The sequence below is a fragment of the Electrophorus electricus genome, chromosome 19 (genome assembly GCF_041902795.1).
Source record: "Electrophorus electricus isolate QZ-2024a chromosome 19, ASM4190279v1, whole genome shotgun sequence".
Classification (NCBI taxonomy): domain Eukaryota; kingdom Metazoa; phylum Chordata; class Actinopteri; order Gymnotiformes; family Gymnotidae; genus Electrophorus; species Electrophorus electricus.
Window position 1 is genome coordinate 6,702,348 of NC_137515.1, and position 27,847 is coordinate 6,730,194.

At 41.5% G+C, this 27,847-nt stretch overlaps 3 protein-coding genes across 10 annotated transcripts in view; 1 reads left to right on the forward strand and 2 right to left on the reverse strand.

The window, feature by feature from the left end:
- Positions 1-21: 21 nt before the first annotated feature.
- smc5 (structural maintenance of chromosomes 5) lies at positions 22-10,918 on the forward strand. Of its 3 annotated transcripts, none has more exons than XR_003410504.3 (24): positions 22-225; positions 603-744; positions 897-949; positions 1,067-1,229; positions 1,576-1,710; positions 2,024-2,164; positions 2,406-2,567; positions 2,683-2,754; positions 3,720-3,975; positions 4,392-4,546; positions 4,726-4,839; positions 4,965-5,059; positions 5,516-5,648; positions 5,802-5,975; positions 6,310-6,479; positions 7,178-7,301; positions 7,445-7,567; positions 7,676-7,804; positions 9,252-9,347; positions 9,526-9,630; positions 9,712-9,831; positions 10,108-10,198; positions 10,370-10,465; positions 10,580-10,718. XR_003410504.3 is itself a non-coding variant. In XM_027008356.3 (24 exons), the coding sequence occupies exons 1-24, from the start codon at positions 50-52 to the stop codon at positions 10,709-10,711; spliced, it is 3,246 nt and encodes a 1,081-aa protein (XP_026864157.1). In that variant the 5' UTR covers positions 22-49; the 3' UTR covers positions 10,712-10,918. The 3 variants fall into 3 exon arrangements, 2 of the variants coding, with proteins under 2 accessions (XP_026864157.1, XP_081558409.1); XM_027008356.3 differs by having other exon boundaries at positions 10,108-10,287; positions 10,580-10,918; XM_081702283.1 differs by lacking the exon at positions 2,024-2,164 and having other exon boundaries at positions 10,108-10,287; positions 10,580-10,918.
- A 276-nt stretch (positions 10,919-11,194) lies between these two features.
- zfand5b (zinc finger, AN1-type domain 5b) lies at positions 11,195-16,369 on the reverse strand. Of its 2 annotated transcripts, none has more exons than XM_027008088.3 (5): positions 16,212-16,369; positions 13,597-13,761; positions 13,232-13,432; positions 12,830-12,958; positions 11,195-12,735 (listed from the first exon to the last, which is right to left on the reverse strand). In XM_027008088.3, the coding sequence occupies exons 2-5, from the start codon at positions 13,751-13,753 to the stop codon at positions 12,587-12,589; spliced, it is 636 nt and encodes a 211-aa protein (XP_026863889.1). In that variant the 5' UTR covers positions 13,754-13,761; positions 16,212-16,369; the 3' UTR covers positions 11,195-12,586. The 2 variants fall into 2 exon arrangements, with proteins under 2 accessions (XP_026863889.1, XP_081558411.1); XM_081702285.1 differs by having other exon boundaries at positions 13,232-13,450.
- Positions 16,370-18,224: 1,855 nt separating this feature from the next.
- Positions 18,225-27,847, reverse strand: part of erbin (erbb2 interacting protein) — a 68,524-nt gene continuing 58,901 nt past the window's right edge. For 3 of the 5 annotated variants that reach the window (XM_081702132.1, XM_081702131.1, XM_081702135.1), the window contains 6 exons: positions 27,659-27,757; positions 26,875-26,931; positions 21,775-21,930; positions 21,354-21,446; positions 21,125-21,199; positions 18,225-21,028 (listed from right to left, as the gene is read on the reverse strand). In XM_081702132.1, coding sequence (XP_081558258.1) covers positions 20,921-21,028; positions 21,125-21,199; positions 21,354-21,446; positions 21,775-21,930; positions 26,875-26,931; positions 27,659-27,757 — 588 coding nt within the window. In that variant the 3' untranslated portion in view covers positions 18,225-20,920. The remainder of the gene's footprint in view (positions 21,029-21,124; positions 21,200-21,353; positions 21,447-21,774; positions 21,931-26,874; positions 26,932-27,658; positions 27,758-27,847) is intronic. The other 2 variants (XM_081702133.1, XM_081702134.1) reach the window with 2 other exon arrangements.

Here is a 27,847-nt window from a genome sequence, read left to right on the forward strand (position 1 = left end):
ACGAAAGTGATTGCGGGTGCGCAAACAACAGCGGGGAGCGGGTTTAAGGATGGCGCTGCATTGCAAAAGGAAACGAATAAGTCACGAACTGACGACCTCACAAACGGCAAACAGTCAAACAACTTTGTCCTCTTTTACGAACTCGAACACTTTTAATCTGGGAAATGGCCTGAGAGAACGTTTCGTGAAAGGATCAATTCTCCGCATTAGTATGAAAAACTTCCTGTAAGTTTCTAGCTGGCCGCCTGTGTCTCGCAGGCTAACTAGCTGTCCGCTCTATTTAATTCATGGCCAGTTAGCTTAGCTAGGCAGTTTAGTTATGTGTTATCTAATGCTTCGAGTTCACATACAGGTTGTTTTTGGGTGGCAGCATGTAATTTAGCTACTGTTATTCCACACAACGACAGCTAGCTAGCTAATGTAGCTAAGGTATTTTTTGTAGCTATATGTTTATAGTTAGCTTGCTTGATAGCTAGCTAAGTAATCTAGCTTAGCTAGCTAGCTGGGATAGCTAATAATTGCTTTGTAGTGACGTTAATGATATGTCAGTAATCACACAAAATCTGTAGCTACATGTCAAGTAAAGCGAGCTCTTTCTACAGCACATATGACCACTCAGACGTTTTCCCAGGACCCAACTTAAACATGATCGTGGGAGCCAACGGTACAGGCAAGTCGAGCATCGTCTGTGCCATCTGTCTTGGGCTCGCAGGCAAGACAGCCATCCTGGGTAGAGGAGACAAGGCAAGTGTTACACATTACAGTGTGACCCGTTTATCGTAACACACAATTTCATTTATTTTGTTAGCACTGGAGAGTGAGTAATTTCACTCTAATTTTTGTGTTTTAGTTGTATGAATTTCATTAAGGTTCATGTTTTGATTTCACTTTGCTAGGTTGGTCTTTATGTTAAGAGAGGATGCGCTAAAGGCTCTGTAGAAATCGAGTTGTAAGTATTATGTGAAATATATGCGAAGTATTACCTGTATACAGGTTTTAAGTAGTAGATTCCTGGGAGTCACTTTAAACTGAGGAATTCTTTGTGTGCTGCTTATCTTGTCTCCAGATACAGGGCAGGTGGAAACCTGGTGATCAACAGAGAGATCCATGTTGAGAACAACCAGAGTGTGTGGATGATCAACAGTAAGCATGCCAGTCAGAAGGCTGTGGAGGAAACAGTGAAAGAGCTCCAGATTCAAGTTGGAAACTTGTGCCAGTTCCTGCCTCAGGTGATTGTTCCTTAAAGTAATAGACAGAAACTCCATAAGTCAAACTGGTCAGATGTATACAAAATGTTTGTTGGATAATAAGAAGTGTTACACTGTTACTGTACAATGCATTGTTTAGACTTTTAGTACCATTGTTCCTTAGTGTGCTGGTGGATGTATTTTTTGTTTATTTTTTTTTCCAATATTTTTTTTTCAATATTTCATTTGTATTTGTTGTGTTAAAAACAGCTTGCAACTGATTGGATCATTGTGTTCTGATCTTGTCACCAGTGTGTTCTGGGTAATCAGTCATTAGGAACCATGAATTACTTTTAAAAGGCTCTCCTCTGTTTACGCCACTCAACAGGAGAAGGTCGGCGAGTTTGCTAAGATGAGTAAGATCGAACTCCTTGAGGCCACTGAGAAGTCCGTCGGCCCGCCTGAAATGTATGAATTTCACTGTAAACTAAAGACTTTCCGCACCAAAGAGAGAGAGCTTGAGGTACATTTAAATTTTATCATGACAGTATAGTTTTATTGTGCAACTTGCTAGAGGACTTGTCAGTGGAGGAACATCTGAATGACCTTATTTAAATCTTTACTGCACTGCTATTGCATTACTGCGGTGCTCCCACTAACGAACAGTAGAACTGTGGCCTTAATTATCAACGTTTAGATGTAACTCAGTCAGCAAAAGCCCAAACCAGCTGTGTTCCAGCTTTACGCTGCTGGTGGACTGTCTAGTATTTCTCGTTGCGCTTTGGAGAGACCGGACAGTCTGCCCGGGAGCTTACCTTCTTTGGTGGACTTGACAGAATTCATGCAAAGAGAAGGCCAACTTTCTGGAGAAAGCCAGACAGAGGAATGAGCGCAACAAGCTGGATGTGGAACGTTACCACACAAAAAGGAGACACCTGGACAGAATCCAGATGTTGGAGAAGAAGAAGCCCTGGGTGGTCAGTGTCTGTCTGTGGGCTTAGGATAACTCTTATGTCGTCTGTCATCCTCATTTATTGTTGCCTTTGGAGGATTTTGTCTCCTTTTCTTTCTTTACCTAATACTTCTTAGCTAAAGACAAGTTAGTTCAGCCTCCCTACATTTTTCAGATTAATTGCACCATTAAATAATGCATGAGTATGTCAATGTATAGAAATTGTGAGCGTTCACAAAAATAATAAGTCCTTGTTCTTGGTTTAGGAGTATGAGACAGCTCGCAAAGAGCTAGAAGAAGTTAAGAAGCAGAGAGAGGAGATGAAAAAGACTGTGAAGTCACTGAAGGAAGTTCAAGCCCCCCTGCTGAGGAAGATACAGAACGTAGAAAGCCAGCTCATGCCTATTGAGAATGGGATGAAAGAAAAGGTCTACAAGAAGCACCTGCTCAATCCTAATGAATCACTGTAAAAGCCGTTAAAAACTCATTACCAACTGTGGTGTTTGTGTGTTTGTGTGTGTGTGTGTGTGTGTGTGTTTTCAGACTGCTAAAATCAGAGAAACATCACAGAAATGTAAACAAAAGCAAGACCAGCTGGATCGGAAATATAAGGAGGTATTTTTGTGGCTGTGGGATTATTACGAAAATAACTACACAATTAAGATCTATAATGAGTATGATGCCACTCTTAAATGGTGTATCATAGATGCATATATCAGTGTATTTTGCAGTGCATCTACCACCTGGAGTTTACCACAAGGCTTTATTAACTTCAACTAGTGCTGAATACAAGTACATTTGCATTTACCTTTTGTGACTTGGCAAGTGCCCTGGACAACAAAAACTTAGAAACATTGGAAGGCATGTTCTGGATTATGTAGTGCAGAGGTCTTCAATTCTCCATCTAGAATTCTGTTTCCAGTCCAGGATGTTATTATAACTTGTTGTTAATTGAATTTTTATTGTCACTGCTTTGTACCCGAGTCATAGGCAGAGGGAAGTTGGAAAATATATGTAGCATCTGGACCTGCAAGGCTGTGCTTGGAGTATCTGTTCTATAACATGAATGACCTATAAGTGAGTGAGAAATCCAGGTGTGAAGTATGGATTTGAGCACCAGAGCTATCTAGTGGGTCATGCATCCATATTATGTCTTTTCTTTTTAGTACTTTAACATCATTAGGCAATCTTCATTAGCATATTGTTGATCACTGATAGTTTTGTAATGTGATGGATGTGCTTAACACCCAATACCAGTACTAGTTATCCTAGTGACGGGCGCATAGGTATTACAGCAGTGTGCACAATTTCACAACTTCTGACCAAGCAGCAACCTCTCCTTCATTTGCATTTAGTTAAGAAAACCTTCCAGACAAAGAATTTAATTGGCTAAATGGTGCAGCATTGTATTCGTCTCAAGACTATAAAGTGCATTGCATGTATTTTGCTTTTCCTAGTATGGATCATTGCAGCATGCCTTTTGCTATTGTTATTAGCAGTGCCATGTAGGTTTGTTTTTATGTCAACGGCATTTGGCTTGCTAGCACCTGCAGCGTTGGGCCTTTCTGTATCACACTCAGATCGATGACATTAAGCAGGCCCTGAGCCTGCAACAGACGGAGGAAGCAGACCGGAAGAAGCGCATCGCTAACACCCGCCGACTGATCCAGGACTTGCAGAGGGATCTGGACAGCCTGAGCAGCCATGCGGATGTCACGCCCAGGATTGAAGCAGTTAACGCAGAGCTCCGGACCATACAGGAGGAGAAAGCACAGCTGGACGGAGAGGGGCAAGACCTGCAGCGGGACAAAGACGAGGCTGTCGGCGAGTTGAGACGTACGAATGGCTGAACTCTGAACTGTTTAACACGGTCCAAAGTGTAATATAAAGAGGGAAACTTTTTGTTGTTGTGTGTATGGATTTGTGTGAGTTTTTCTCGGTGTGATGTAGGGTCTGTTGTGAGTTTTCCTTGTTATGTAGGGATTGGTGTGAGGTTTTGTTATTATGATCTAAACACTATTGTGAGGTTTTGTCGTTATGATGTAAGGACTCGGGTGAGGTTTTGTTGTTATGATGTAGGGACTGGTGTGATTTGACCAGTTTTCTGAACAGTTAGTCACACAATCAATATCCCTAAAAAAATGCAAAATCTTGAAACTTTTAAAGAATTTTGTCTGCTATTGGTGGTCCATATCATCACTATACATCAGTAAATATCTGTTTCCTACTCTCTTACTCTGAATGGCTGGAAGGTCTGCAGAATCGTAAGAGGAGCATGGAGGACATGATGAACAGGAAGGAGGAGAAGCTTCGCAACCGTTTCTGTGACACCTACGCAGCCCTGCAGTGGCTGAAGAACCACCGTGATCTCTTTGAGGGAAAAGTCTATGAGCCAATGATGCTGGTGGTGAGCTCTCTGCTGCCCAGCATGTTTCTCCACTCATCTCAGTGGGCAGTTTTTTTCTTGGTGTTGACAGATGGAATAGAGATACAAATGAACTGTCTGGGATCCCCAAGATCTGAACTGAGAGCAGTTAATTCAGAGCTCAACTGTTTGGTTTTGTAATTGGTTATGTCTTTCTCTAGATCAATGTGCGGGACCCACGAAATGCGAAATATATAGAGAGCCATATCCCTGTGAACGATCTGAGGGCCTTTGTGTTTGAGAAGCAGCAGGACATGGAGAAGTTCATGGCAGAGGTGAGGGCCTGTAGATGTCAGATATCCAAATGTCAACTGTCTGTGTGAATTCAGCCTTTTATAGCAAGTAACCCTTGGTAAGTCATGTTAATATGTCATTGTCCAACTGTCCCCTTACCTTTTAGGTGCGAGATAAACAGAAGCTAAGGGTTAACAGTGTCATTGCACCTGCAGAGTCCTGTGCTAATAGGCCACCATCACGACCTCTTGATTCTCTCAAGTAAGAGGCTTTTGTTTTGTTTCTCTTGTGTTATGTACATGGGAACATTCTTGTATTAAAAGTCATCATCTCCAGGGTTTTTACTGTACCCCTAAAAGGCTAAGCTGTGTTGTCATTGAATGAAGAGTTATGTGAATTAATTTAAAGTGCTATTTTGGAATTCTGAAGTAGAAATAATACTTCTAAACCATTTTTTTTGGTGTTTTAAGTACCATGTTCATGCTGCCCTGTCCTCACATATTGCCAGCATGTTCTTGGCATGCCATGCGGGGAGATGATTTTAAGGGTACTGAATATTTTCATTAGCCATTGAGTGTGACATGCAGGTTTCCCACATGAGTAACCTGCTCACTGAGTGACTCGGACCTCTAGGACACTGCTGAACATCAGAAAAGCAGCATCTTACCCGTCATTCTGAAACTCCACATTTCACTAAGCACGCAATGTTTCTTGAAGGCGCTTTGGGATTGTCTCCTACCTGCGCGAGCTGTTTGATGCCCCTGAAGCGGTCATGAGTTACCTGTGCTACCAGTACAGAATCAACGATGTACCTGTGGGCACAGAGAAGACTAAGAGCATGATAGAGATGGTATGTTCTAATTAATTTAACACATGGACTTTTATTTTATTACATTGTTTTTAAGAATAGGTTTTTAATGTTTGTTTAAGGTGAACTTTTGTTGAAACTTTGCAGGTGCGGTGTTCTTGCTGAAGCTCATTGTATTATTGTTGTCCCTCTCAGGTGATAAGAGAGTCACAGCTGAGGATGATCTACACAGCTGAAGAGAAGTACACAGTGAAGAAGTCCTCCTACTCCAGCAAAATCATCTCTAGCAACTCTGCCCTGCGCAACTCCCAGTTCCTCAGCATGACGATAGATGCAGATGAGAGACGGAAGCTGGAAGAGCAGCTCAATGTGAGTGATGGTCATCTCTGCATTGAAAGATCTCCTTGCTTTGTGAAAGGGAACTGCTTTGGCAGTGTATAATTCACTGAGCATTTACTTGATCAGTTTGTAGATACCACAGTATTGCCTATTCTGTTTGCTGCTCTGGCATATTCAGTTTATATTATGATGGCGTTGATCAATAAGCTGATAAATTGAATTAGGCCTCATTCACCGATCGATGTGACACTAAATGACATTGCTGTGCAGTGGGAATTACCCCCTCCTTATGTGAACTCTCACTAGAATGTTGACCAAGTTGACCAAATACCAAGTTGGTGGTGCTGACCTTTGACCTCTATAGGCAGCTCAGAAGCAGGTCCAGGTCTTTGATGCACGCATAAAAGTAAACCATGAGCAGCAAGTCAGACTGGATCGCCGTGACAATGAGCTCCGGGCTGAGAAGAAGCGTCTTTCTGAGCTGAAGGGCAAGAGAAGGCAGTTGGAGCAGAAAATCAGCACTAAGGAGGACAGGTATGTCTTGCACGCATTCACACAGAGACACACACACACACACACACACACACACACACACACACACACACACACACACACACACACACATGCTCAGCTCTGTGAGATCCAAAAGTATAAGTATAGTAAATACTCTAGGGCTTTGTTGTTGACTTTGCTTTTACTTCCCCTGCTTTGTACATAGTTATTTCATATAGTTTCTTTGTCATAAGTGTATTAAAAGTGCAAAAGCATTTTTGTCGAGCTAGTTAGGGTTTGCATTCTAGAGAACAGCAATACTAGATGCAAGAGTGCATATGTGCACATGCAAGCACACACACACACACACACACACACACACACACACCTACTATGGAGTACTAACCATTAGGTCATATCATATACATTACTACAGAGTGCTGACTTTATAAGGTTGCATCATATAGACTACTATAGAGTGGTAACTGTATTAGGTTGTCATATAGACAAATATACATTATACACTCAATTGTAAGTCAGTACCCACAACTGCTGGCACCACTATCGTACTCTAACATCCATATTCTGAGTGTACCGGAGCTCTGCATATGTGGTCAGACTTAATTGGATCCTTTTGTGAGTGACCTTGATTGGCAAGTGTCATCTGCATGCTGTTAGTTTACATTTACACTAAATGTAGACATGTAATAGCTGTTTCTGCCGATGCCTATGAACCTAAGTGTGAGGCAGATGGAGCAGAGCGGGATTGATCTCCTGAAAGCTGACGAGGAGGCCAAGGTCAAGATCTGTGCCGTGAATGACCAGAAGGTGGCGATAGTGGAGGACTTTGTGCATGCCATGAAGGTTTGTGTGCGCAGCACCCTCTTGCGTGCTTGTGCCTTCCCCCAACTCTGGCCTTGAGACACTAAGTGTTTGTTTGTGTGTGTGTGTGTGTGTGCGTGTGTGTGTGTGCGCGTGTGTGTGTGTGTGTGTGTGTGTGCATGCAGCTGAGGGCCAGGCTGAGCATGGAGAAAGTGTACCTGGCTCTTGAGGCAGCAGGTCTCACAGCAGAGAAGATCAGTATGGAGTCAGACTACAGAGAAAGGACAGCTGAGCTCAGGAGGGCAGAGGTCAGAGGTCACCAAGGTTTCAATGTAATGAGATATATACTTAGTCATCCCATTCCTCACAAACTATTTGTGTGTGTGTGTCTGTGTGTCTTTTCTCATCTGATTTAGCAAGTGTTTCTTGAGCTGGACCACAAGAAGACAAGTCTGTTGGAGACCTGCAAGAACATGATGAGGAGGGCCAGGGAGATCTGCAACATGAACCCAGGAGAAACTGTTGTACCAGAGATACTGCAGACGGTCAGATACATACACACATACATACACACATACATACATACGTACGTACGCACGCACGCACGCACGCACGCACGCACGCATACATGCACACTTGCACGTGCAGACACACAAATGCGATCTATCACAATCTCTCTTGTGCGGGCATGCACACACACACTGTCTCATGTACTGAGTGTGCTTCTGACCTTGTGCAGTAGATTTGTTACTGCAGTTTCTCCACACTCATGCGTGCGTGTCTATCTGACATCTGACCATGTGCAGAATTTCTCAGGGTTTGTGAGTACCCATGTGAGTGTGTGTGAATGTGCACCAGAGAGTGTGTGTGTGTGTGTGTGTGTGTGTGTGTGCATTTGGTCTAACTTGCATTTAGTACATGTGAGACCAAATCTACTCTACACTGTCAGAAGCACACCCTTTCATCTTGTCCTTGATGTGGTGGTTTGTGAGTCTCATGCTCAAAGATAGCCACCAGCTTATTTGACCCAGCGTTCTGGGAGTGCAGTTACATCACTGCATTACCTCTGTCATTGGACTGTCTGATATTGTAAATGTGTCAGGGTCTGACGCAGATTCTTACACTGTTAAAACTGGCTGCATGTCCACTGTGAGCAGTTCAGAGATGAGTGGCCTAGATCTGTCACTGTGGTTATAGGGTGAGCATGGATTGCTTTTGAAGTCTTTCACTGTGAATCACTTATTGTGAGGGCTCACATGACTCCCTTTACAGCAGTTTAACATTGGACACTTCTGATGTACTTTAGTCAGTGTCGTAATGTTTTATGGTAAACCTACTTAATGTTGGGAGTTATGTAGTGAAGGAGAACTTTACCATTATCTTAATTAAAGCTTATGCTTTCAAATTATTGTAGAAAGTGTTGTATAAGCGAAGAGTAGTTACAAATGTTCATCAACATATGTGATTTTAAAATGCCTCTGATTTCACATTAAGATTGGTGATATGGACTTGTATTGATATGCTGATCATTTATACCTGCCAATAATTTTCGTCTAGTTCACCTTTAATTTATTCTCCAAACATCTGTGGTGATCCATGACACCATATAGTTTCATTTTATACGTATTCCCAACATCAGTGTTAATGTATTAATAAATAATTATATATAACAGATGTGGCTGAAAGAAACAAATTCTTCTTGTTTCGTCAGGTTCTGTTGTATGTATTGTGTTTAACATATTGCCTGGTATACTTAAAATTTGAGTCAGCTGGTAACTAACTGCAGTTGTAATTTCATGACATCTTGGGAAGGTTATTCCAACTTTTCCAACAGTGTAAACGTTTAATATCAATCTTCATCCATTATCATTCGCTTTTCATTATTATTTTGTATTAATGCTGTTGTTGTTGTTGTTGTATACACACACACATTTTCATCATTTATTTATATTTCATTCACATATTCATTAATTTCCTCATTTTTCTCTTCAGGCTTTTAGCGAGTTGCCGAACACTCTAGAAGATATTGATGCCATGTTAAGTGAAGAGAAGGCCAGAGCTGACTGTATCACTGGCCTCAGTGAAACGGTGAGACACACACACACGAGCTGACTGTATCACTGGCCTCAGTCAAATGGTGAGACACACACACACAAGCTGATTTTATTACTGACCCCAGTGAAATGGTGACACACACACACGAGCTGACCGTGACACACACACATACACAGAGATGCGATGTATTCGTTTGGCCTCCTGCTGGCAGGTGGTGGAGGAGTATAACCGACGTGAACAGGAAATAAAGACCATGGAAAAAGAGCTGGAGGAGAAGACAAACACCCTGACTACCTACAGGCAGAACATCTCTGAGGCATGGCTCTTACTTTATACTTGAACACTAGGCCAAAGGCCAAAAATGTGTCTAAATGTGCCATGTGTACATGTGTGACAGGCAAAAGAGAGGTGGCTGATCCCCTTGAAGCAGCTGGTTGAGCAGATTAATATGAAGTTCAGTGATTTCTTCCGCTCCATGCACTGTGCTGGGGAGGTTGACCTGCACTCAGAGAACCCGGTGAGTTCTGGGGTCTGACAGACAGTGGAGCACAGTAGAGCCTCTGGGTCTGTTATTTTGACTATTGTTGAATCTATTTTTTATGGAAACTAAGAGCAGTGGTCTTAAGGAAAGCATTGAAGACTACTATTAAAAAGATATTGAAATATTGAAAAGCCTTGTGAAGATAAATGATCTTGTTACAAAGCCTAGCACCTTTGCAGTAAGGTTTATCAGTATTGCCTTCCCAAATCAGTAAACAAACAACATTGGCATGTGGGGCTGTTGTGAGCACAGGAAGAGTATGACCGGTATGGGATCCGGATCCGGGTGAAGTTCCGCAGCAGCACGCAACTGCATGAGCTGACGCCACACCACCAGAGTGGAGGTGAGCGCAGTGTCTCCACAATGCTCTACCTCATGGCCCTGCAGGAGCTTAACCGCTGCCCCTTCAGGGTGGTGGACGAGATCAACCAGGTACACACGCAACTCACTTCACTCCATGGTAGGTGTGTGTGGGTGTTTATTTATTTCTCATGCATATAAAACATAATTTTAGGGCATGGACCCAGTGAATGAGAGGAGAGTCTTTGACATTGTGGTTAAGACAGCCTGCAACGGATCCACATCACAGTACTTCTTCATCACACCAAAGGTAGGCTCTCCCTAAACACAATGTGGAGTGTGTATATGAAGGTGGGCTCTCCTAAAACACTTGAGTATGTATGTGATGCAATTCACTTCTGCAATGGTTTGCATGTTCTCCCAGCTTCTGCAGAATTTGAGCTATGCAGATGAGATGACCATTCTGTGTGTCCACAATGGCCCCTACATGCTTCCGCCACATGAATGGAATGAGAAGGCTTTTATTAGACGCAGCAAATACAGGTCCATCCAATAACCCCATTACACTGGTTCAGTTTATCTATGCACATGTTATCACTATAATCATAGCAAATCCCCAGTATCAAACCAAGTACTATTTTTCTTAATTTTGTTCTGAGAACCTATTTATAATTTACAAAGTACTTTATTTGTACATTACAGATGTTTTTAAAGGTTTGTTACAAATACTGTTGAGCAGTAAATAAAGAAATAACGAACACAATTGCCACTGTAGTTATGATGCATGTGATATCCTTGTCTACATGCCAGGGTCAACTCCAGTGAGCTAAAACTTCCCCTACACTTCTGTAACACAAATCTTTTCTTTAACTATAACAAAAAGTTGGCCATGTTAAACATTAAAAGGCAAAAAAAAAATAAAAAAAACCACAATGCAATACACATTGTAATTTTTTAAGAGATATAAAGGATGGTAGTCATTCTTCTATAAAGTATTGTCCCTTTCTAAAAAAAAAAAAACCACACTGGACAACCTGCATTATATCTCTGTACATAATTTTATTTACATGATACAATTTCGCAGTAATGTTGAGTAACAAGAGTAAATGGGTAATACATAATAAATATAAAGATGGTTTGTTTGTACAAATTTGCATAACTAAAACTCAAACAGATGGATAGTTTTACCGTGTAAACAGATCCCTACATAACAGGAACAGCAATTTGCAGCCAGACCAGGAAAACGGGCTGAAGACAAAGTCATGGGGTGCTTGAACAGCATGGGCACCGACAGACATAACACTCCTGCATCCCCTCCACACCAGTGGCTCAATAAGAAACATGATACATTTTTCAAAACGTGAAGAAATACCATGACACACTCATTCCACTTAACACACAAAAAATATAGATCAACAAAAAGCAACATTCATTACACAAGTTCATTGTTAGAGGACCATCAGCGTTTTGCCAACTTAAAAAAAAAAAAAAAGGACTCAGCTAATGTACACAGTAGTTATTTCACTAACCATGCAATATACTTAGAACCCTTCTCACCAAAACAGCACAACTCAATCTGAGCCTGCTTTCAGAAAAGATGCCATATAAATCTATGGGACAGGTGCCTAAACACTGGTGTGACTCAAGCCTATTCTGGTTTATTATGATTGGGAGAAACCTACGTAGCAGTTAACATTTATTTGTTTACCACAACAATCAATGTCACACTGAAACAACCTGAAACTGATCTGGCCACTCGATCTGGACAGAGTGTTGGACCTTTCTGTAGATTATAACCCCCACCCCAAGGAGCATGGAGACACTTCTGGTCCTGATAATTGGACTTCTGAGGGCTTGCGCAGGTAAATTAAGCTACCGCAGTAAAGGCCAACTAAATAGCTGGGAGACAACAGCTCATTTTAAAATGTAAAATCTTTAACCCACAGGAAAAGGGGACACCCCCACCCCCTTTTGCTACATGAGCCAGCCATGCACTGCTCCCTTGATGGTGCTCAGGTGAGAGCAATAACAGTCATCTGAAGTCCAACAGACTGCCACGGGTCCATCTGCCACAGTGTAACGAATGGACTGAGACACAATCACAAAGTAAACCTGGACAACTACAAAAGACCCTCAGCTTTTTCAACACAAGAATGACTTTACCCAGAATCAGATAAGATGTAAGATCTCTGAGTCTGTAACCCAATTAAACTATTCTTTCCCCACCCCCTTTTAAACTGAAGCTCATCCAAAGACAAGGGGAAAAAAAGGTGAAAACAGGAAAAAAAAAAGAAATCACTCATGCACTGGCTGAAAAACACCCCCCCCACTTAAAAAATTAGTCCTTTAGATCGCAGGTCAATCACGAGTCCTTTCCCCCCTTGATGATCTCCTAGAATCCAGGGTCAACGGTGAAAGAAAGAGGGGGGATCTATATTCTCTGGATCTTGTCAGCGACCACTACAGGATTCTCTTTTCGGATCTTGGCAGCAGCTTCAGCTTTATAATCGTAGGGGCAGTTGTGCTTGTCTGAGTAGCGGTGCAGTCCACAGAACAGATTTCCACAGCGACAGTCGAACCCTAAGGAAAACATGACACCACGCACAACAATAAACACCCAAGATGCAAGTTCATGGTTGTAATGGTACGAATGGGACGAGCAGCTCTGGCTCACCTGTGAGGCCGACTTTCTTACGACACATGAAGCACCGGTTCTTCTTCGGTTTGGGGACTTCGGGAGCTTGGGTCTCCTCGACCACGGCTGTGCTAGCCGATGAAGTAGAACCCGTTGGCTGAGTTACAACTGGCAAGACAAAAGAAACCCACAATTACTAAATCATATACACATCTTACACTAGTGATGCACAGAAAAACTTCAGCTGAAATGACTGATACCCAGTTTTCAGCCAAAAGAGAAAAATGACCAAGACATTTGACACAAAAGCCACGAAAAGCCATTTCAAAGTTTCTCTTAACGACAATATACATGAATAGGAGCGAATTCGCATTATGAAAACTATTCTAACCCATGTTTATTTCACAGTTGCCACCTTTCTGGAGGAACATGCCTACTAACCTGGTTTGTGAGTTTCTACTTTAGACGATGGGGCTTCCTCCTTACAGGAGATGCTCATCTCGGTCATCTGCTGTGTAACAGGAAGGGCTGCAGCAGCTCCACTGGATGAGTCAACTTCACTTGCAGAACTGTTTAGACTGGCCTCAATAATCTGGATAGCAGAGGCCTCTGAGGTAGGACTACTCGTTGCACTGCTAGAACCTGAAAAGCAAAGCCCATCTGAACAATGATTAATTGAATACAGTTCAGGAGAGGCAGAGCTAGATGAATCACTACATGCAAACAGGAAATCAGTCACAGAACAGGACATTCTCTGTAAGCAGAAATGAAAATGCTGAGACCCAAGACAAACAAGAATTTCTTACCCATGGTGCTAAGAGGACTCACACCTCCATTGTTCTGTCTTGTCAGGTGCTCCTTATAACACACAGAACACATGCCATTGGTCCTGGGGTTGCCATAGAAGCCACAGCCGGTAGTGCAGAGCATGGGCACTGGGCTTTGGTTGGTCTCCTGGGCCATCTCTGAATCTGGACCACCACAAAGTCAAAGTGAAACCTCAATATTTTGTAAAACATGTTTGGGATCTCATGAAACCTCTCCTAAAAAGATGACTTAATCGAACCATGTAGTGAAAATGGTCAATGTCTCTGCAAATACCGTTAAAGGAGAACTGACGGAGAATTAGACATGACTTTACACGGGCCTATGGCTAGAGAGGCGAGAACATTTGGCTGGGAGTTGGAACATTCTGTTCAACTGGGACTGTCATATTTTTAACAAATAAACAAGACAACATGACTGAAACCCCAAGTGTGTCAAGTACTGTTTTATTATTTAGGAGGGGCGGCGGACCAATCGAGACAAAAGGAAAAGCATTTCGACATATTTACGTGGAAGAGCGTCACGGGTTTTCCCCAGAAAGCACAGTGCTAAAGCGGCATCACGTGCAAGCCCGGCGACGGCCGCACTCGTGGTCGCAGCAGACTCGCGCGGAGCGGGATACTAGCTTCAGATCGTCACGAGGGTGCTGACCGAGGAAAAGCGCGCACACAAGCAAACACCCCTGCGCTCGTGCAGGCGCTATTTATACCCCAGCTTGCCTCGACTGTGACTCGATTACATCACAGAACCCTAGCACGAGCCTGTCTGTGCGTCGCCCCTCCTTCCTTTATGGGTACGAAGCAGGACACCAGTTGTTATTTTGATAAAGCCAAAAATGGCCATGTCCTACTGACAGTCTGGCAGGGCTTGGTGCTCCAAGCATCTGACACTCACTACCCACCTTGGTGGAAAATCGGTGGAAAAATAAAGCCCCGGTGTTCCACTACTGACGACAAATATTAAAACATGTAGCAAAACAGCTACACTACTACTTATAAGCGACGTGCTCACTGTAGCTAGTTAACAAATAAAGTTATCTAGCTAACGAAATGAAGAGAGTATTGTTTAGAAAACCACGACCTTGTACCTTGGGCGTGAATAAACAGTAAAAACATACCCGAATCTGGGACTAAAGTGCTAGAAAACATCCATCTCAACAAAAAAAAGCTAGCTACCAAACCAGGTGATCCATTTAGCGATTTCCAGCTAGCCGGTTTTCATGTAGATGGATTAACGTTTACTGTCGTTAATAGCCTCACGGTTCTTGGTTCCACAGCCAAATACATCTCTGTATTAAGTATGACGCCCGACCGAGAATGATCACTTTGTCGATTATACGTAACACGTTTCACCAGCAATACATTATTCGCCACATAGTAGAATATCTCGGGTCGACGAGACAAGAGGCCTCACCAGATCTTTTAACGCCAAATCCACTGAGTCATGCTAACTCGAGCAATGCTAACAACTAACCTGGGATAGATGGGTGCTTCCTACTGACACTTCAATTAGTGAAATCCAAATAATACACAAGGAATTAAACGCCAATTCTGATGGTTTCCGCGCGTCAAATTACTGATGTACGATTAGCTAATAAACTGGAGAATGGCGAGCAAGGCCATGGTTGTCTGAACGAGGGCTTTGTCTTTCCTTTGTTCCAGACATAACGCCACTCTACATTCTCGTTATCAAAAGAGCAAACGGTTGATGTAAACTACTGCATACAATATTTACATCTTAGCTTTTCAAAACTACAGTCGACAGCGTGGCGTATGGACTGAGCATCCCCCCAGTAGTTCTCGACTACCAGCCACGCTAGCCCCCAAACACTGTCTACGGTTACAACAAATTTGTAGTCAATTTATGATCAGTGGTACTGCTAGTTACGGTTTTTTTTAAGAGAGAGTGGCGAAACCAAGCTTCTTAAACCAATTCTACACGTGAGCATTAGATCTGTTTTTTATGCTGACTACCAGACAGCATGCTAGCAACAACTCTGGGTCTGTAACCCAGATGCTAGCTAACCATCTAGACGATGCCCGAGTCAGGTTAACACCGAAAATGCCGCGTGTAGCTGTAGATCCATAGCTACATAGTGGGTTGATTTCATTTTAGAAGTGTTATTTTATATGTACATACCTAGTTAGTTATGCGTGGAATAAACTGGTGAACAAATAAGTCGGGTAGCGAGCACAGCTAGCCTAGCTAGAATACTGCCTGCTATTTTACCATAAAAGGTTAGCAAACGCTAGCTAGCCAACTCAATTTAACGAGGAATTAGCCAGCCTAGATAACTCTCTTACTTCTAATCATAAATTTGCCATACCATCAACCTTTGCTGCCAGGTTTACTTATATAACTACCTGGCTATCCGAGCCAGCTCACTGCACAGCTAATCGGCGAGTTGTTTTTACGCAACTCCATCATAAAACACCCAGTAAAATCGTCTGTGGAAAAGTCTCGTTACGTTTCAACTTTAGTTGGCTACGTCTGGCTAATCAGTCGGCTAAATTTGTGAATAGAAACATTTTTGAAGAAGACAGGCAGCTAATTAGTTAGCATAGCTGCTTAGTCTGTAATATGTGGCTCATCTTACCTTTTTAAATGCAACAATACGAAGAAAAGATGTGTCCGTTTAAAGCTTTATGAAGAAATCCCAGATATTCTCCTTTTGTGTCCGCCGACCAATCAGGCAGCTAAGCTTAACTAAGCGGCACCAGCTCTGCTCGTAGTCTGTTTCCAGGCGCGAGTTGTTTGTTGCTTTCTTTAGTTCAAAAAAGGCGTGGCTTACGACGTCATGGACATGAATAATACGTGTAGGCGGAGGAAGCGATATGGGTTGGAACTATCTTATCGTACAAAAACGATGTACAACTAGCGAGTTATCTGACCAAAGCATTTCAAACATGCTGGATGCGATTGTGCAAAGTTTCTATCGCGCAGGATAAATGTCAGCTTTTTAGGCAAACACGGCTACATTTAATCATACAATTTATTGCCGGTTGCCCAATAACTCAATAGGCGCAGTACACATGATAGCACAGGTTACCTATGGTTTATATTCGTTTGTTTCTATCCAGTCTGGTTTCTCCGGGACTGTATTTGGCCAGAGCCCTTAAATGCCATTCCGATAATTTCATCCTGGAACAGCCAGAGCTCTGCTGTTTTAAGCCTATTTAACTACAGTAAACCTGCGATAACAACTAGGTTTACCTAGTTACAACTATTATTATCTTAAATACTGTCGTATATAAAGATATTTGACACAAAACTACATATGTTTTATTCATTCTATTTTAGACGATATATTTCCTCTTTCAAATATGCGCCGTACCGTGTGTCTAAGTGCAATACACATTCTTCACAATAACTGGTAATGTCCATGTTTTCAAACTGTTTCCTGTTTTCTTCAGATTGTTCGTCCGTTCTCACCGAAGTCAACTTCCAGGTGTTCAGTGTTGTATGTTCATCACGTTTCTTCGTCGCTTTACATTTATTTATTTTCGGATATTTATTATTGTAAGGAAATAAATGAATAAATGCTTTTATCTTAGGGTCCAGGATTATCTCTATTGCATAGATTGCATTGCACTGTTAGTTTTGGAATTAAATATTTACATTTACGGCATTTAGCTGACGCTATTTATCCAAAGCGACTTACAAATATGACTCAACACAACTTGAACAATTGAAGGTTAAGGGCCTTTTTCAGGGGCCCAACAGTGGCAACCTGGCAGTGGTGGGGCTTGATTTGGCAACCTGACAGTGGTGGGGCTTGATTTGGCAACCTACCGATACAAGACGAGTACATTAACCACGGTACATCATATTAAATGTAATATAGTAACCACTATTTTTTTTCTTACTTTAATTTTGCAATGATAACTTGCTATGTGATGGTGTTCTGCAGTCCAACCCTTCCTATTTATTTTCTCCAAGGTTAATTATAGCGGGAGAACTTGATACGAAGACACGGTGATCGTATGTAAGACACCAGTCTGTTCCTGTTTTATATCTAGCACATAGCACTGGACCTAGTAATAAACAGATTACTAGAAAACACCCAGGCAAAATGTTTTCTAGTAACTGTGTACACAGCACTACCACATTGCGCAAATTCGATGTCCGTTCTTAATGTTAATGTCACTTTACTAATTCTTGTTAATATTTCATTAACTTGCCCTGGTCAGTGTCGCCGTTTTGATTATGCACGTAGTAGCACTGTAGATAGCTCGTACATGAAAATTATTCATTAGTTGTTCTGAATCTATCTTCCATCGTGGCGCAGCTTGCTTTGTAATGGGCAAACGTAACTACGTTATTGACACACCGATGTTTCGGTTTTATAAGCTGGTTCTGGGAAAACTGAGTGGACCACCAAGTCTGTTTATTTGAAAAAGGAAACCGTCTTAGCCACTTACCAGTATGCCATAAGAAGTCTCTGGCTAGGACCAGGCTTACTACATCAGTAGTGTAAAACCCAATGTTCTAAATGTTGTTAATGTTAAAACTTTCAAGTGGTAAAACTGGCATGGTCATCTTACAGGTACATAAACATTCAGTACATAAACATTTACACCAAAATAGAATTAATAAGAAAAAAACAATCTTAAAGACCATTAGTTTATTTCTTATTTTCCACAGGATACCATGGAACCTAAAATTATATACAAAATCTGGAATGTAGAATAAATGCATACCAATCATGTTTGTAGCTGCTTCCAGAGAAATCTTTGAAATAGCTATACATTAAAAATGGTTCCAATTTATTGCTGGTTTTCATAAACTAAGGTCACTAATGCCATAGCTAACTCATACTGTTTAAAAAGTATTTACATGTTGATTAGTAATCTCTAAAAGAACAGTTTGCTAAATAAATAGACAAACATGGGAGAATTCCAAAAAAGACAATTTTTTGATGTGGCAAAAAAAAAAAAAAAAAGATTGTTGTTACATTTTGTCAGTTTTCATCAGTGATGTTAAAAGGATTGACAATCAAGGTCTTCAACTGATTTGTGACGAAATGTAAAAACAGTGCTCATAAACTGCATCTTAACATTGTTTCAGCAAAGTCATTCATGTCTTTAAAAGTTGGGTAAACAGACCACATTGAGGAAACCATTATGAGAGAACAAAAGCTGCAAGACTCATTTAAATCCAGGTCAATGTCTCTATCTGAAACTAGCATTCAAACTAAACCAGGTGTGGAGAAGTGTTGCTTAGTTCTAAAATTTCAATAGACTGATGGGTTTATTGTGTATTATCAGTGTAGGTGAAGATTATAGCCAAAATAATCTAGAGAGTGATTTCATGCAAGTAATTCACACAGTACAACAATCAATAGTTCGTGGTACATATAGGCATGTGTACAAAAAGAGGTTTTTGAGCCTTTCACTGTGACAGTTACAAAAATGTTAATATGGATTGCTTACATTTCTACATCCTTCAAACCTTTCTGCTACTGAGGATGGGTAAACATGTGAAACCCCAGTCCAGAAGCCTGGAACACAATTAATAATGCCAAATTAGCATGGGGTTTTAATAATGCCAAGTCAGCATGGGGTTTTGGAACCTGTGATGCAGTCATGGGGGGTTGGTGGTGGATTAGCCATTCTGCTTTGCTGTATCCAGAACATCTTTGCAAAATATTCAAAATGCATTTTCCTGTTTTCTTTTCTAAAATTTGTAGAATATAAAATGCTCTATCACAATTAATGAGTACTAAAAGAGATTTATCTTTTTTACTTAAAGAATGCAGCACTCTGAAAAAATAAGAATAAGAATAGAACGTCTTGCTGTTGCTCTCTTGACCACAGTCCCATAGTATGCATGAAAGGTCAGTGAAAATGTGCGCATCAGTGGCTATTGCTCTGAGTCACAAAGGGGACACCTTTTCCCATTTTAAATAGCTCAGTTTCTACTGGCACATGACAGGTCCAGCCCCCTGCCCCTATCAACCTCCCATAAAGCTCATCATCTGAACTCTAAAAGAAGAAAGGTTTTTGCATTATGCTCAGGAGGATAATCACAAAGGCTAACCATTTTGATTCCACCAAGCTCAGCCTTAAATTAGAAACCCTTTCCATATGTCAACATAATGGCAGTTCAGAGATGGGTAGGAAGCCCTTTAGTTTTAGGCCCAGCATCCACAAAATGGGGAGTGCTGATCTCAGATCAGATTCATCCCAGTTAAACTGCTCTGTACAGAAGACCAACTCAGACATTTCCTTCTTAAACAAAGACAATTTGTGAATAGGTTCGAGAGGAATGGAGATGCTGGGCAAGCTCAGCGCAGCAAGGCCTGAGAAGCTTCATTCCAGCACTTCTCCAGTGCGCTCGGTTCCTCATGAGCTTTGGTTAACCTAGCTTGAACACTGTTCATGTGAGGCCAGCTAAGGATGGTCTCAGCCCCTGCATTTTTATCTCTTCCATGATTCTCATAGAGGTTCTTCACCAGTTGTTTTCCAGTCCATGTCAGATATAAAGGAGGTTCTCCAGCACACGTCCTAGATGTCAGCATCTTGTCCAAGGTAGAGGTGTCTATACACAAGTGGAGAGTGGGTCCCACTGTCCATGAGGACTGAATTTGTGGGGGTGCGAGATGTCTTGTTTCTAAGCAAACTAAGGACCCACAGAAAAGCTTGAGTCTACAGAAGACTCAGAGAAGTTGAAAAGACTACAGTGGAAAGCAGCATTTGCTAAGAACACTGTGGATATGTTGTAGACATTAAGTCTACCATTCAGGCAAAATGAAAATCTCCATGGCGCACACTTGTTCTACATTCAAAATCCACAGTAAGCACATAGCTTTGACCTCCAGATAAAAAAAAAATCTCACACAGTCAGAGAAGTGGTTTGTAAAACTCTCTTAAATAAGAAAAGAGAGGAAAGGTCAAATATGATTTTAAAATAAAAATAAAAGACCTACTGATGTCAGCAGACAGGGAGCACTGCCCCCCAGTAACAGCAATAGTTAAATGTTTCACTAATTATTGTGTGGTGAATGACTCAAAAAATAAAACCATCTGAAAGTTTGTACAAAAAACAAAAACCACAACCCTAAATTAGTTTTCTTATGCATGTTGGACTACACCAACAGGCGATCCCACAGTGAAGGCTTCTTTTTTATGTTTGCTTTAAACACGCATGCTTCCAGAAACTGTCCCCTGTCCACTTGCCACAGTGGTTTTGCCCCGTTTTCATCAAAGCTTTATGATCCTTCCATGAAAAGCAGTTCAATATTCTATACATAAATCTGGCTTCTCCATGTACAAAAATAAAGGCATTCAGAGTTCCACAGGGTCTCTACACTGCCATGTCTCTGATGATGATCAGGTCCACAGTGTTGGGGAAGTTCTTCAGGAGGGATACGGCATTGCCGTGATCAATGTTCATGAAGCTGTACCCATTTGCCTGCAACGTGGTTGAGGTTAGTGAGCTGATTCCAGTTAGATGATATCACAATAATTAGTGGAGCTGTTAACTCAGTGAATCACAGGTGGGAGATACCTGGATAATCTTGTCTCCAGGTTGGAGAAGTTTTGAAGCAGGTCCCTCAGGTTGAACCCTTGTCACAAATATGCCCTATAGAAATGAATAATTTATTAACTCAGATTACATTTACATACACAGAGCGCGCGCGAGAGAAGGGGATATGTCCAAGTAAATTAAAGAATCTTGTAACCCCTGTTTAGCCAAAACCTGTCATGAATTTAAACAGAGCATGCGAGAGGCCTACATTATCATCAGGGCGGAAGGGATTCCCTCGGCCTCCCACACCTCCAGATATGCTGAAGCCCAGCTCCGGGTTCTTCTCAATCTTTATGTGCATCTGAAAACACCCCGGCAGTGACATTGCCTCACAATTGCAAAAAGCAATGGTGAAGAAAAGCAGGCACACTACACAAATAGACCAATACACAAATATACCAACACCCTGTTAAAATACCAGCTGGTTGGAATTTATACTGATGGCCAGAAACACCTTTTTTTTAAGCATGTATGAACTGGTAGTCACCCAGGATGGACCACTAACGCAACAGATGGGGGACAACTCTCTTAGCCAGCTGGTCCAATTGGGAGCCCTACACACAAATAGTCTCCTAATATCAAGGTGCAGAATGAGATGTGAAACTCTGGTTTTCCCCTGCTGTGCCTACCTCCTGGGACAGAGGCTCGTGAGAGTGGCAGGATGGGCCCGGAGGTTGCTGGGAAACTTTAAGCATCAGGTAGTCGATGAGCTGCTCTCGGGAGGGGTGGCGTGCCATTGGGGCCCGCACTGGAGGGGGGCACATCTGCCCGTTCATCAAAGGCACCTGCAGACACAACTGAGACTCTCAGAGATCACCAGAGGGTGAATGGAAGCCCAGGGTTCAACGATTTACAGTGAACCAAAAGGCAGGGCCAGTGTGCCCAAACACTGGGCTGGTGGGACACACCCGTTTCATTTATATCTTCTTCATTGTGACAGACTGTGAACTTTAACACTAACAATGAGACAATGGATAATGGCAACTAATTTCATGAAGTGATGGGACAAATTGCAATATAAATATGTGTATAAAAGCTCACCTTGGACTGAACACAAACAAGGACAAATGAATGAAAGATAAGCAGTTATCATTAAGAATGACAAAAACAATGAATGTCATTAAGAATGACAATAAAACCAAAAGATGCCACTTTTAGATACAATTTTTGTACACTTTATTCCATGGCGCTGGTCCAGGAGAGACCTAAGACCTATTCTGACCTATTCTGAGAGGCAGCATTATAGAATGCAGAATCTGACTCATGATATATATATATATATATATATATATATATATATATATATATATATATATATATATATATATATATATATATATATTTATTTATATATTTATATATATATATATAAATAAAATTATACATTTGTAATACTGAATCATCTGACTCAGCATTATATATTTATAATATTGAATCCTCTAACATTGTATATTTATTTCATCTGGGGTTGATGTGGTAATACTGAATTCTCATTATTATATATTTGTAATACTGAATCTATTGAATCCTCTGACTCATCATTATATATTTACTGCCTCTGGGTTTGGTGCGGTCATACTGCATCCACTGACTCAGGTGTTGCCAAAGAGCCTCCACAATTACGCTACTGAACTGTGAATCTTCCATGAAACTATATGCCTCCATGATATATATGTATATTTATATCACACACACACACACACACACACACACACACACACACACACACACACACACACACACACACACACACACACACACACACACACACACACACTTGTGCTCATAAGTTTACTTGGCAGAATTTGTGATTTTTTCAGAGAATAATAATGATAATACAACAACTTTTCTTTTGTTCCTGTTTAGTGGTTGGGTTTAGCCATTTATTATCTATTGATTTTGCCCTTTTTAAAATCATAATGACAATAGAAACTACCCAAATGACCCTGATCAAAAGTTTACATACCCTGGAAGTTTTGGCATAATAACATACACACAAGTTGACACACAGGTTTAAATGGCTACTAAAGGTAACCATCCTCATCTGTGATCTGTTTGCTTGTCAATCACTGTGTGTGTATAAAGAATCAGTAAGTTACTGGGCTCCTGACAGACCCCTGCACGAGACATAGGGAAAGCAAAAGAATTATCAAAGGATCTGCGGGAGAAGATAGTTGAACAATATAAAACAGGAAAAGGATATAAAAAGATATCCAAGGAATTGAGAATGCCAATCAGCAGTGTTCAAACTCTAATTAAGAAGTGGAAAATGAGGGATTCTGTTGAAACCAAGCCAAGGTCCGGTAGACCAACAAAGATTTCAGCTACAATTGCTAGGAAAATTGTTTGGGATGCAAAGAAAAACCCACAAACAACATCAGCTGACATACAGGACTCTGAAAAATAGTGGTGGTCGTTTCAAGATGCACAATAAGGAGGCACTTGAAGAAAAATGGGCTGCATGGTCGAGTCGCCAGAAGAAAGCGCTTACTACGCCAATGCCACAAAGCAGCCCGCTCACAATATGCCAAACAGCACAGAGACAAGCCTCAAGATTTCTGGAACAAAGTTATTTGGAGTGATGAGACCAAAATTTAACTTTTTGGCCACAGCCATAAATGCTACATTTGAAGAGGAGTCAACAACAAGGCCTATGATGAAAAGCACACCATCCCTACTGAAAAAAACACAGATGGGGATCGCTGATGTTTTGGGGATTTGTGAGCTACGCAGGTAAAAGTAACTTGGTTAAAATTGATGGCAGGATGAATGCAGCATTTTATCAAAAAATACTGGAGTAAACTTTGCACTCATCAGCCCAGAAGCTGCACATGGGATGCACTTGGATGTTCCAACATGACAATGATCCAAAACACAAGGCCAAGTCGACCCGTCATTGGCTACAGCAGAAAAAAAGTGAAGGTTCTGGAGTGGCCATCTCAGTCTCCTGACCCCAATATCACTGACCACATTGGGGAGATCTCAAACGTGCAGTTCATGCAAGACAGCCCAAGAATTTACAGGAACTGGAGGCATTTTGCCAAGAAGAATGGGCAGCTTTACCATCTGGGAAAATAAAGTGCCTCAAAAGACCACAAAAGACTTCAAGCTGTCATTGATGTTAAAGGAGGCAATGCACGGTATTAAGGACAAGGGATGTAAACTTTGGATCAGGGTTAATTATTTCTGTTGTCATTATGATTTTCAAAAAGGCAACCATGAATAAACGTTGTTGTATTATTATTATTCTCTGAAAAAATATTTTAAAAAATCACAAATTCGATTAAAAATTGTACACAGTACACAGAAGTACACAGGGTTTCAGAGAAACAGGACGCAAAGTTCTCCTCAACACTTTGTATTTTGTAAATACACTGTTTATTTTCTCAATGTTTCTCAGCCTGCACAGCTGATGAAGGACCGAAACATCCTGTTTCTCTGAAAACTTGTGTACTTCACTACCATTTTGAATATCTACATCTCTCACTACACTGCAGTTATTCACCTGGAATCTTCTTCAGATATATATTTATATAAAAATCCTTCAGATTATTTCTAATTATGGCTCCTGGTGTAGTTAAGTCTATTTGTATATATTACCCTGCATTATTCATAACTGATTCAGCCTAATTTAAGACACATGAACTGATGCAAGAATGCTCTTGTTGACAAGCTGGTACATCTGCTCACAACCTCATAATTCAGTCAAACAGGCTGATCTAGTGCAGTGTTCCCTAACTACAATTTTGAGCATGGCAAAGCATAGAGGGTTTAGCACAAGGATTCAGTCTATCAGCTACTTTTGGGGTTTGTTACCAATTGAATGAGTCATGTTTTTCCAGTGAAACAGTGCTTGAAGACTGCCCAAGAAAGAGCAGTTTGAAATGCAGTGTGAAATGACTGACACTAGAGGGCAGAAGAAACTAGGAAAAGCTTTGCACACAAAGGACAGAGGACACAAACTTAAAGCACGGAGTCTTGCATCATCTAGAAGAAACCATATCTTTCCCTACTTGCAGTGTGGACTGTCCCCTCTGGGTTCTGACTGAATACTGGCAACTCTGTTGCTCAAGGCCTGTAGGCCATGTTTACAGAATACAACTAATGAGTTAAATGTGGGGTACTCTAAACATCTACTCTACACTGACATGCTACTGAAAAAACAAGACTGTTCCCAAGAACAATTTCTGTACAACATGCATATCTGGATAAAATACACATTAGGATATATTTTAATGGAATTACGTTCACGTTTTGGGATTTTAGAGTTAATGAGTATATCGTGTTTGAAAGATCAGTTTAAAAAAAATGTTTTTTTTGGTTTGTCTACCATGGATGAGGCTCATTATGAATAAATGGAGCATAAATAACTTTCATGGTAGTTAAAGCAACGTGTATTTAGGCTGGTGAGAGATGTTACATTAAAAGGACCCATTCCTGAAAACAGGACTTTTTGTTATCCAAGAAAATACTTAACTGAGGAAAGTACCAGTGGATACAGATTATTTTTAATTCTAGGCTAATGTAGGCTTAATAATTGGATAACTTGTCTACTGTGTATCCATGTTCTCACAGCTAACTAATAACATGTTGATTAGTCCTGTATTAGTAAAATCATATTTAAAATGTATTCACTTTCTCAGGGATTCGTAAAAAGGGATTTGCTTTCTCAGGGATTCGTAAAGTGATTTGCTTTCTCATTCTCTTTCTCAAGGGACTCGTTTTGGAACACATTTCCTGCTCCTCCATTTCTGACTAAATATACATAAAATATTCATAATCCTATTTTCTGAGCCAGCTTTTCATTTTGATCTGTAGAGAGGCATGCTATTTCTGTAAGCAGAATGTCTTGACTTAAAGATACGACGGCTCTGAGGAGCTGTTGCTCTCTGGAGAATATGCATCAGGTCTCTCTCTTTTTCTGTCTCTCCATTTTTTTTTAAAGCTGCCAGTAAATTAGAACTAATTAATAACAGCTGGAGCACTGGAGCAGTGTTTGTCTGGGTCAACGTGTCCATCAGTTTGTCCGTCGGTGTACAGGGACCTGTGTTATAAGGTCTTTGTGGAAACTGCTGGCGTGAGAGTGTCTGCCATGTCCCTGCTCCGAGAGAACCTCTGCACAGTGCTGTTCACTACTCTCCTGCTCTCTCATCAGCTCACCACAGAGACCTCTAGGAAGTTAGGGAGCTGTTTTTAATGGCGAGAAACAAAGCACACAGTGTTGGCCACTGGACCACTGCATCGATCTACTTCAGCTGTACTGTTGCCTCTGGGAGAGGGGGAAGCCAGACAGAGGCTTGGCTTTGTTGCCTGGGCAGGTACCTAGGGAGGGATGTGAATACCTAGTCTTCCTTCTTCTTTTCTGAGCTCCTTCATTCCCTCCTTTCACAGCATCAGAACAAGGAAATGATCCCCTGGGAACTTTGTTAAAGTGACTCCTGGACTGACAGCTATAATCTACACACTCTCCAAATTGCCCGGAAACTTAATTGGTTGTAATTATTTGAGATTATGAAGTATGTATAAAAAAGCAACACCAGTTGGTGGAGAACCTGAATGTTCTTTAATGGTTTTGTGAATGTGCGCATATAAAGGGATCTATAGTAATGCTGACCAGCTGATAGTGTGGTTCTCACTGAGAAACTGCTGCACTACGGAACCCTGCTCTTTGGTCTTATTTGACCTAACTTCACAGAGTTCTTCTCACGCAATCTGGTATGTGCACTTACTTTTCTGTGTGTGTCAACGGGGTAGCCTGGCTGTCCATAAGGACTGAAGACCTCATCCTGCAAACACAGACAAAATGTAACACTACTAATTCCCAGCCTTCACTTCCAATTCTCAGAAAGCTTACAAAAACCTACTATCATTGATTCATATATATTTTTGTTGTTTTGATAAATGCTTCATGACAGTAGGGAGAGAAACAGAGGAAGACAGAGGCCTGCACAGCCACCCTGATTGGGGGGGGGGTGATGTGTGTGGGGGGGCTTTGGACTGTGGGTGGGGCTCGGTTTGCAAGTGGGAAGATTCAGGGTGTGTGGGGGGGGTGAAAGGGATCAGTCTGCTGGTGGGGAAGGGTGGTTGTGGTGGAAGGGCTAAGTCGGGGGCGAGGGGGAGAGCTCGATGTGGGGGGTTGTCAGGGATTACTCATTAGGCATGATGTTGGGGAAAAGCCATTGCTGAGAAAATCAAGGGTCCCCAAGATTTCAGGAGAGATCCTGACAGACTAGGATTGCTGAGAGACTCAGATTTCCGAGATGAGTCAATACTGCACTTATAAAGGGACATTCTGTTTCATTTAAAGTGGATTGCTCAGCACCGGTTTCTATTAACATGCAAATCTGCATCTGTATATGGCCTGTCTTACTACATATGACTAAGAAACAGTTAATGTCTGTATAATACTCGCTGCAAAGGAAGATGGATGTGCAGAGATAGAGAATGACCCTTTGAGAGCATACAGGCAGGGCTTGGGGTGCCCTGGCTGGGGGCGGGCCAGCCTGTACTCACTCTGGGCCTGTAGCCTCCACACTGCCGTCCGTCTACACTGCTAAGGGCCAGAGAGCCCTGGCTGCCATAGAGTGTTGCCAAAGACCGAGACAGGGCAGTCTGAGCAAGACACACGACATGACACGACACGACACGACACATGACACACACATGAATACACACATGCATTCAATAGACACTTCAGTGAGC

Bases quoted from the DNA above. Each gene is read 5' to 3' on its own strand.
- smc5 (XM_027008356.3), top strand. From the start codon at position 50: ATGGCGCTGCATTGCAAAAGGAAACGAATAAGTCACGAACTGACGACC. The intron at 4,840-4,964 runs GTGAGGGCCTGT...CTTACCTTTTAG, and splicing joins TGGAGAAGTTCATGGCAGAG to GTGCGAGATAAACAGAAGCT. The intron at 10,288-10,369 runs GTACACACGCAA...ACATAATTTTAG, and splicing joins TGGTGGACGAGATCAACCAG to GGCATGGACCCAGTGAATGA.
- zfand5b (XM_081702285.1), bottom strand. From the start codon at position 13,753: ATGGCCCAGGAGACCAACCAAAGCCCAGTGCCCATGCTCTGCACTACC. The intron at 12,959-13,231 runs GTTAGTAGGCAT...TTGTCTTGCCAG, and splicing joins AGTAGAAACTCACAAACCAG to TTGTAACTCAGCCAACGGGT. The intron at 12,736-12,829 runs GTGAGCCAGAGC...TGTTTTCCTTAG, and splicing joins TAAGAAAGTCGGCCTCACAG to GGTTCGACTGTCGCTGTGGA.